This window comes from Antrostomus carolinensis, unplaced genomic scaffold (assembly GCF_000700745.2).
Source record: "Antrostomus carolinensis isolate BGI_N321 unplaced genomic scaffold, ASM70074v2 scaffold27355, whole genome shotgun sequence".
NCBI lineage: Eukaryota > Metazoa > Chordata > Aves > Caprimulgiformes > Caprimulgidae > Antrostomus > Antrostomus carolinensis.
Genome location: NW_010314794.1, coordinates 38,352 through 48,492, shown reverse-complemented (window position 1 = coordinate 48,492; position 10,141 = coordinate 38,352). Strand labels below are relative to the sequence as shown.

The 10,141-nt window shown below is 49.2% G+C and overlaps 1 protein-coding gene across 1 annotated transcript in view; it reads right to left on the bottom strand.

Annotated features, from left to right (window-relative positions):
- The window catches only part of LOC104524787 (RNA-binding protein Musashi homolog 2), a gene marked incomplete at its 5' end in the record, with an annotated part of 54,164 nt that overhangs the window by 11,705 nt on the left and 32,318 nt on the right, over positions 1-10,141 (bottom strand). The window contains one exon of the mRNA XM_029084906.1: positions 9,636-9,662. Within this exon, the coding sequence (XP_028940739.1) occupies positions 9,636-9,662 (27 nt within the window). The remainder of the gene's footprint in view (positions 1-9,635; positions 9,663-10,141) is intronic.

Sequence of the window (10,141 nt, the reverse complement as noted above, 5' to 3'; positions counted from 1 at the left end):
TCCCGACCAGACTTGCAAAGCAAACACCTCTCTGTAAGGAGCCCGTGGCAGACAGAGCTCCTCTGCCAGTATGAAGAGCTATAGATATTTTTCTTGTGACAGCCCGACCAGACTTGCAAAGCAAACACCTCTCTGTAAGGAGCCCGTGGCAGACAGAGCTCCTCTGCCAGTATGAAGAGCTATAGATATTTTTCTTGTGACAGCTGGTTCAGTCCTGACTCTGGCAAATCAAACCGTGAGATTTGTGCCTTCCCAGTGTCACCCCGATGAGGCTCCGCAATGGGGAGCAGCCAGGTAGCCCTGTCTTGGTGGCAGCAGTTGTGTGTCCCACCCCCCCCTGCAGCTACACTGGCCCTGCAGGAAAAAAATAAAATAAAACAACCGTCAGGCTCATCAGTAAAATAAGTGGTGATGAGGCCAGGAGACCCTGAGAGCAGCTATCTGCCGTAACAAGGTACTATTTGTACGTTATTTTCTATCTGCAGTCACACTTTAAAAGGTTGTTCTGCCTCTGCAGCCCCTTCGGAAACAGCTTCACACATCAAAATATCGCTGGGCTAAGGACAGAAAGCAGCGGGTGGTGAGCAGGCTCCCGGCTCAGCAATTACCGCTGGAAGTGAGCAGAGGATGAGGAGGGAGCACCGCCCGGCCCCCTCCTCACTGCTGCTGGCACCCAGCCCCTGTGCCAGGCTGCCGGCAATTCCTCACCCCGCTCAGCCCCGCACCAGCCACATGGACACATAATGGCAACTGGGAGCTTGTGGCAACTGGTCCTGACGCAGCCCCAGCACCGTCCCTCTGTGGTGCAGCACGGGGATCGCTGCTCGGCACCGGTGTGGGCATCGAGCCGGTGGGACAGACACAAAAAGCAACTGCTGAGCTACCTTAGATGAGCAGAGAGCAAGAGCTGGGTGGTTTCCACAAGCTTGGGCAAGCTAAAAATTCAACTGGTGCAGGTGTTTGACAAACCCACCCCCGTCTCTCTCGCATGTGAGCAGCACATGCTTCGGCTGAACGCTGCGGTTCACGCCTCCGAAGCACCAGCCGTGTCTGGAAGCTGTGGACGTGCACCAATTTGTGGAAGAAAAGACTCAAAATTCAAGGTATTCAAGCCCAGCTTTTCCAAGTCACAGAACGTTCTGCAGTCCTGCAGTTACATAGCAGGACAAATAAATGCACTTTCCAGCTCGGCTGTAATTTTTCTGCGGCCGATCAATATTTATTGCCTCCTCACATTTTCCATATTGCGAGTTAGCAGTGTCACCCTCGCGCCGGGCCGAGCGCTACACGGGGGCCACACAAAGCTTCGCTTGTAGAAGCTGCAATCAGGGAGCCAGCTCTTGTCACAGCCTTACAAAAGGATTTCCTCTCGAGCGGCTCATCTTTAATCATTATAAAAGCACAGAAGTTTAATCCATTTTTGATGTAAGCGCTAATAGCTTTGTGTCCTTGAAGTTCAAAGTGGTCTTCGTGCATGTCGCTAATTAGCCGAGCAAGCAGCCATTCAGCTCCCTCTCATGTTTCTAATTAGATCCTTAACAACAAACAAATGTCGACCTTACAAAGGGCTGTGCTACGTTTCCCTCCATTAGTTCAACAGTTTGGGAGGGATGCGGTTCCCATTTGGCTGACACCCACCCCCCAGCACAGCACTGGAAACTTTCGGGCCAGGGACACTCAAGTGTCTCTGCCACCCATTGGGGAGGTTCCACCTTCCTGATGGTGTTTCCCAGGGGTGCTGAGCACCCCAGGGCTGTGGGGAATGGGGTGACCACCCCACAGCCCCTCTGCCTGGTCATGGCCCCGCTGTCCCTCATTATCCCAGCAAGGGACACTCGCTGGCTGCGTTGAGACAAGCAAATAAAACAGAGAGGTAAAACTCTGTCCCGTTAGTCATCTTCCCAACAGGTTTCTCTGTCGATTTAACTGGTCTTACAGTTAATTTAAAATCTGGTGCGCTTTAATGTTTACATACTTCACATCAAATGCTTAGGGCTGTTTTCTTCTACTCTTTTTTGGCGCTCGACGTTTGTCACGCGCTGCGCTGGAGCCATTTCAGCAGCACCACACTGGTACTTTCACGTGGTTGGGTTTTTGGGCAAGCTCTTTGCTCCAGCCCTGGCTCCTGTCCCGGGCATCCCACAGCCCGTGCTGCTCACCGGGGAGGACACCAGCAGTCACACAGCCCCGCGCCCTCCCTTGGGCACCACCAAGCTGAGGGGGGATAAATGAAGAGATAAACGAAGAGATTTCTGCACCAGGGAACTACAGTTGACGCGATCCTCTCGCACGCAGCTCCGAGGGCTGCGGCTGCTCGCCGTGGCGCAGGATCTGACCCCAGCGCTGTACCTGCTGTCTGTGTCTGCACATTAAGCTTTAACACTTATTACCATCCATCCAACTGGCAAATAAGGGCAAAAGCTCGCGCTGCTGTGCTCACACAGACAGACCTCTAATAATTCCTCTATTTGAAATGAAGGGAAGAGCTGAGCCAGGCGATGCCGGCGCCTTCACCTCGCGCTGGGTAACACGAAAGCTGTTGCTACTTTTACCGTGGGCAACCACATCTGCATTAATTGTTTACCACAGCCCGGACAGGTCTTTTATTAATATTAATGAGTAACAGGGAACAAAAGGCCCCTTTATTTTTAGCCCACTCTAATTGCGTAGTAATTACTCATCTACAAAACAAATGAGCCAAACTCCATTGCCATAGCAACAGAAACTCCGGCCTCCCACTGTACCACATTAACTGGCTATCATTCCTGTTAATTTTAAATTGAAGCCTTTTGTACAATAACAGACAATACAGGAGGAAAATTAAAACAAAAACGGGGCTTTGTCTCCCTGCATATTTTAAGTCACCATAGCAGGAGGGCATTGCCTGGGGGGCATCTTCCCGCTGACGATGGACCCCCGTGGGCTGGGTGGGTGCTTGGGAGCACAGGAGGGCTTATCCAGGTGACAGAAGAGGAAACCAGCGCACAAAACCCCGGTGCTTTCTGTGCCATGACCCTCTCCTGCACCAGGTGCTGGCACACAGAGAGAGGTGCTGGGCACTGCGAGCCAGACGGCCACAGAAGCCACGTCTGAGCAAGGAGGCACGAGGGGTCCTCCATGGCATGTGTGGTTGGTGATAACACCCTCCCAAAGGAAAACCTGAGCTCGTCAAAGAGGAAACACTGAGAGAAGCTGCTGCCCACTGCACCGTGTCTGAGGGGAGCTGGTGGCACCAGCTCTGCTGTCAGCAGCTAATGCCCCAGCCCCTCAGCAGGGGAGGATTTAGGCATAGACCCCTAAGAGTCATAGAATCATGGGATGGTTTGGGTTGGGAGGGACATTTAAAGGTCATGCTGCAGTGAGCCAGGACATCTTCAACTAGATCAGGTCGCTCAGAGCCCCGTCCAGCCTGACCTTGAATGTTTCCAGGGATGGGGCTTCTCCCACCTCTCTGGGCAACCTGGGCCAGTGTTTCACCTCCCTCAGCGCAAAACATTTCTTCCTCACATCTGGTGTAAATCTCCCCTCTTTTATTTAAAACCATTCCCCTTGTCCTCATGGCACAAAGCTCTGGTCTCTAGTCTCTTACCTATCAGGAAATGCCCTTAAAAAGACACAGCTGAGTGAGTTGATTATTTTTAAATAGCTCAAGTTTATATACCTGCAGACCAATTCTGCATTTCTCTGGCAACTAGTAATCCAGCACACTCCTCAAGCTATCGCAGAGCCAGATGCAGGCTAACATCTGCTGCAAGGAAAAACTCCACTGCTTCTTTTTCAGTTTTCTATTTCAGAAAGGATAGAGAGAGAAGAAAAAAAAAAACCAAACCAACCCTGTAATTATGTATTTACTTTTAAACCATTTGGGGAGAGAATCAGCATGAAAATACTCACAATAGTATGTCAGTAAAATGTGTGCTGTGTCCCACTTAGTAGCTGTTCCACTAATAGGTAACAGCCTGCGACTGCTGCCAGACAGCAAGTTACCCCTCAGCTCAGCGAGGACTTGGTGATTAACATGCATGAGACGTGCTCATGCGCTCAAGTACCTCCTTGCACTGGAGAGCTCATGCTGAAGGTCCCCGTTTCAAACTTGATGACGACTCGTCTGCATCTCGCGTGGAATAAAGTCTAATTACAACGGCCAAGAGCTCCATCCCCCCGCTTCAGCCAGGAGAAAGGAAACCAAACACGGCTGATGGTGGTCACAGGGCTGGAGAACAGCCTGGTGATGCCCTTTGCACCAGCGAGCTGGTCCCTACACAGGCAATCACCGTTTGCCGTGTGTCAAGAGCGGCGGCCGGGACGTCGGGATGAGCTCTGCCGAGGAGTGTTTTCCCATTGAAAATAATTCTCCTGATTGAAAAGACTATTAAAAGTTAGCCACTAAATTCGTTAAAGATTAACTTCCACTGTACTTAAGTCTGCACTTCAGAGGTGGTCACTAATTGCACGGGAGATGATTTATCAAGTGCACAAGATTTTCTATTACAAAATTATTGATTAAAGCTGATGTATTTTAACCACGATAGACTTCAGCCAGGAGCCCTGTGAAATGACTGCTGCTGTGGTCAAGGCCTAACAGCAGCAGCACCAAATTGGTTTAGACCTACTGAATTTTCTACTCGGCCCTGCAGGAAGCTCAATCCCTCACGGATCAAAAAGATCCATAAGTGGTATCCTACAGTAAAATAAGACAAACCGGTTTTGTGTGTAGCCTGTGTTCTGGAAAGGACCCGCGTGACTCCCACCCTGGACCAGCACAGCACTTCAGAACCGACACAGAAATGACTCACCTTTCATTATTATTTTTTTTTTTTTAAATTTGGGGTAGCAGTTAGAAAAGTAACCGTAGTGCTCACAAAAGAGTGAGAAGATCTTGCCATCAACGAGGCCAAAACCACCCACAGAAAGGCTCGAGCCGTGCGGTGTAGGCACCACACGGGCAGCAGCTCCGTGCAGATCCTGCCTGCTGGAATTTCTGCTTCACACACGACATTTGTCTTTGTGTCCATCCCTCTCTGAAGCCCTGTGCCGTGCAGGGTGCCTCCACCTCACCCTCGCTGCTGGGCCGCCCGCGATGCTCCCCAGCACAGCCTGCCTCTGCTATGAAGATAAGCGAAAGATAAAATCTGATGCAGCCATTAATTTTCCGATGCATCAGCCGCCAGGCTCTGTCACATAATTACCGGCGGTTCCAGCGGAGTGAGAAATTTCAGCCTGCCTGCTGCTCCCAAGTGGTCCACTTGTTAGGTTCTGGCTTTTGAGACTACATAGCTCGGATTAAACTTTATGTGCTTTTATATAGTAGAATAAAAAAGGCAGAGCAGTTCCATCAGAGCTGCCGTGCCACAAGGGAGTCCTCTCAACGGGCCGTATAAATCCCAAATTGGTTCATCACTGGATCTTTGAAACGCTCCTCTCCTTCCGCACGCACACAGACGAACCATCGTCCCACTTTTATGGCTGTAATTTGCTAATACTATGGGTGCCTAATGACAAGATTAAATTTTTAGAGCACCTTCTTCAAGCGTAAGACAAGGCTTCCTAAACCCCATGCAATTTGTCGCTCTGCTGACTTTTAGATACACTCCTCACTCCATCATACGCCCGGCGCGTTGAACAGTGGGTCCCCCCGTCTCCCTGGCAGATTGTGATCTCAGGGGGAAACGATTCTCCCTCTTGATGCACGAGAGTTTCAACTCCCCAGCAGCGATAAGGGCAGGAACAGGGGTGGCTCAGCTATCGCCTGGCGCAGGCTTGCATTGCGTCAGCCCCATCCGAGCGGCTGTTTGCTTGATTTACTTTATGTTCTATTAGAGGTAAGGAGCGGATACAAATCCTTAATTACATTTTGAAAGCCCATTCTGGATATTTTATTTCCTTTGAAAGCACTTGCTGGAATAAGTGCCCTAAGGACTGCCTTGGCTATTCCCAGTGGAACAGGGAGATGCTCCAACCCAGCACATCTGGTTTGCGGGGACGGCCGGGGGATGAGGCGGGGAGGGAAGGTGTGACCATGCTATACAGTCTCTTTTCTACTCCCAGCAGGATGTCTTCTGACAAGCAACAAATGAAACAAATAAATAAAAAGCCTAATTTGGGATCTCAATTACCATCTGTTAAATCTACTGAGTGCAGCTTCAGCTGTGAAAGAAAAATTCAGCACGGAAACCTGGGCACGAGAAGCAAAGACACTTGTTGGCTCAATGGCAAAGATGATGAACTTGCCTCGAACTCCTCACACTGATATTTATGAAATGTTAAGTCTCCATTTAAAAATGTTCCCTTAAGCTGGGTGACATGGCAACGAGTGCGACCCACCACTAGCTCAGAGTCTCTGTTGCGTAACAAGATTTAAGGTTTATGACCTAAAAACAATCGCTTCGTGTCTCAGGACAGGCTGCAGGAAGCTGCTTCACACACCCCGTATTATTTACATACCCAAATGGAGTGATTTGCGTTTGGCACATCTGCTCTACGACTGCCAACGAATGATTCTATGGGCTAATATGGACGAGTAACAGGCTGATGAAGAAACCATGATTGTAAAATGATTTTTGAAATATCTCAAGCTCTTTTTAATACAAAATAAAAATAAGAGAATACAGTTATAGTCAGCATTTTAATTCCTAAGGGGTTTAATTTGGAAAAAAAACAAAAAAAAAGTGGCAAATTTACTATCAACAGAACAGCGTGTTCTTGTGCGGGTTCTTGTACAGAGGGTGTAGGTTGGCTTCAATTTAAACTTCCAGATAATGGGATTTAACAAATAGGGTACTATGGATCCAAGCCGTTAGCAGCTCTCTGCTGGATTGATAGCCCTACGCTTTCAACCAGACCAAGGCTCTGCTTTTAACTGCCACGCTAGTTCACGTTGATGATGCCTATAATATCAACTCAACAATGCATGTTCTACAACTACATCTACTGCTACCAGTACGACTACTACAGTGCATGCATTTAGTTCAGTCCCACAGATACATACACTCTAAGAACAGGCAAGGGGAGATGTGAAATGTTTTACGGGACGACAGGTGTTTTGTTTTTTAAGTAAGGGAAATTAATAAAAACATCAAAAGAAAGAAAGTGTACAAAAAAATAGAGACATTTCTCAAGAGTTGATATGAGTCGTTTCTTGAACCGTTTCGTCCGAACAAGCAAAAAACATGCAACCAGCTGCTACTAACAAGAAGCTGGACACTGAGAGAGGATTAATAGGTGTGGACAAACCTTCCCGCTGAGAGCGCTCAGAAGAGTGTTTGAGAGGAGGTGTGCACGTCCGAGTGTAAGAGAGGCCGGAAAGTATGCCTCAGAGACACCCTCTCTCACAGCAGCCCCAACCAAGCAAGAGAGAAAACAACAAAACATAACTGCTCACACTCACCATCAAGGTCAGTAGCTCACGTTACGAGATTTGTTAGAGCTGGCAAGTATAAAGTACAGTAAGGGGTTGTCGGGGCGCAGGGCTCAAAGGCAGCACTGGCAAGCCAGGACTGGTGCCCAAAATCCAGATGTGCCGGGGGTTGGGGTGGGAGGGGGAGCAGCTCCCGGCGCCGCGGCACCGCGCTGTCCTGCCGCGCTGCATGCCGCCGGCCGTCTCGGTGGGCAAAGCGAGCAGGTGCCAAGTGGCAAGTGTTGGGCTGGACTATGGATGGCCTTACGGGTTTTTATCCCCAGTCCTCAGGGATTAACAGTTGGTGGCAACAGGTTGGGAACTGGAAAAAATCTCAGGACTTGTCAATGAACCAAAGAGGAAGGAGTGAAAACCCTCTCCTGCCAAATTTTCCTTGTCTCACTCTCCTGCCGAATGAACCCCTCCCATGTCAAATGCAAGATAAAAATGTGCCCCCTCCCCATGACTGTATTTTAAAAAAAGCATTTACGCGACAAAAATGTTTTACACGTGAAATATGTCAGGTGAATTGAAAAGAAACGTGACATTGATAGTGAAGTTGTCTAGGAGGAGTTTGCAACATTCAGACTTTTAAGTTTGCTCGTTTTCCGTGGCTCAGGTCCCAATTCATTAAAAAAAAAATACAAGAACGGATGAGGTTGTCAGAACCAGCTGAGGGACTCGGCAGCACAGTCCCACCCAGCATGGACGGATGTGGCCAAACCCCTGTGTCTGCTCGAGGGACCTCAGCTATCACCTCGTCACTGGGATGTCGATTGGGCACATGATTTACAAAGAGAAGCATCGCTGCGCTCACCCCGCCGGCACGTGAGCAGCTAAGTTAGATGTGAATTTATGAGTGGCACTGAGCACGAGCAGGGGGAAATGTCCCTTTCTGCTGTGACAGAGAAGAAAACCTGTTTATCTAGCAAGGTAAACTGGTAACTACATCTTCACTCACTGCAATAGAAAAAGGAGTGAGGGCAGGGCTGTGTGCAGGTAACAGCCCCCGGGGGGGATCCTTTCGCTGTGAACCAAACATGCAGGTTTACTAAGGAGGAACATCACACCAGGGAGAAACCAAGGTGGTCAGTGCCCACGTGCTGCAGCCCAGGGGATGGAATGAAAGGGCTGCAGCTGCCTTGGAAGACCAAGATGCGTGGACGCTCTCCGCAGGTTCTCAGCCCCGTCAGCAGGCACTGGCACCCAGGCTGAGCTGCGGTGCTGCAGAGCCACCGCGCTGGCAGTGACACCAGGAAGGTGGGTAAGAGCTGGTAGGATGGGGTCGGAGAGCAGAGGAGGCCAATTTGGAGGGAGCTGGTGGGGCTGGAGCCCCACAGCAGCAATGAAGACGTCTCCAGCAGCCTCTGGGCAAAGCTCGCCCCAGCGAGGGTGGTGGGATGCACCTGCCCGGGCATTTTCCAGCTCTTTTCCACTTACTGGCAGAAAGGGACCAGTAAGGGCCAACTGTGCCACGCTCTGTGCTTTTGGATTAGGCATGTCTGAAGGAAGGCTGTGCAAATTTGCAAAGAAAAAAGGAAAACACAACCAAAAAGAAGAAAAAGCAAAAACCCCAACCATTTTTCTTGTAATGAATCGGGCCCCTACACTGTAGCGCAAGATCGATCGTCCTCTACTGCTCCTGAGTACAATTCACTACCATTGCTGGATGGAAGTGGCAAACCCAGGATGTCCCTTCCAAAAATCATCTTTGGATGAAAATGACTCTACATAAGACACCACTGACTCTTCCCAGAGCACATTTCACTGCAAATGTGAGCGGCCGTCGGGCCGGGCCGGTGACAAACCCATCTTCCTCCTTGAGATCTCGGGGCTGGGGCAGGGGCAGGGGTCTCTTTTGATTCATTTTTGGGGTTTTGTCAGTTTTGTGCACCCAGGCAATTTTGAGGCTTGAAAGACATTTACAAACACCATACTGCTCTTTAAACTTGCCAGAAAGGGTGTTGTTAATCTAGGGTTAGATTTAGTTTCGTATTGCAAGTTCAAATAAAAAAACAAAACCGAAAAAAAAACCAAAACAAAACGGAAAACCCAACAAAAGAAAAACCAAAAAACACTCAAATTAAAGACAAATGATTTTCAGGCACAGAATTGATCAATGCTCAGTTCAGTTGTAATGGGCACCAAAAGCACTCCGATTAAAAAAAATAATAATAATAATCAGGGAAGCAACGTTAATCCAGCCAAACCCTCTGTGCCTTGCTAAGGGGCAACTCACCAGGTCTGTTTGCACGTAAAACAAAACCTGAAGGGCAAAACATGAGGAAAAGGCAGAAACAATGAAGTCTGTTTTCCCAAAATCATATGCAAAACCAATCTTTTTTTTTTTTTTTTTTTTTTTTAAATTATTATTTTTTTTCCCCTCCATGAAGGGGCAATAGGAGAAGCTGGGAGATGGGGAATCCCCACAACCAGTCTGGCAAGTCACCCCTTAGGCGCTCTCGACATGCCACAAGATGAAACTGGTACAGAGAATCCTTTGTAGCCTGCAAGCAGTGCCAGTTTGCATGGAACGGAGTTCTCCTGGTGTCTTTCTTTGGCCTCCATGGCATCGGGCTCTCACTCGAGACACACCTGGGCCTGCGCCCGCCTCCTCACCCCTCACGCAACGGTTTGGTCGGGGCTTTTTGGGAAGAGCCCAGTTAACCCACTGGGATTGCCAGAAAAGCCACCGAGAATCCCTTGCTTCAGGACTGCTCCATGAGTGAGCTGGAAAGCCACCGC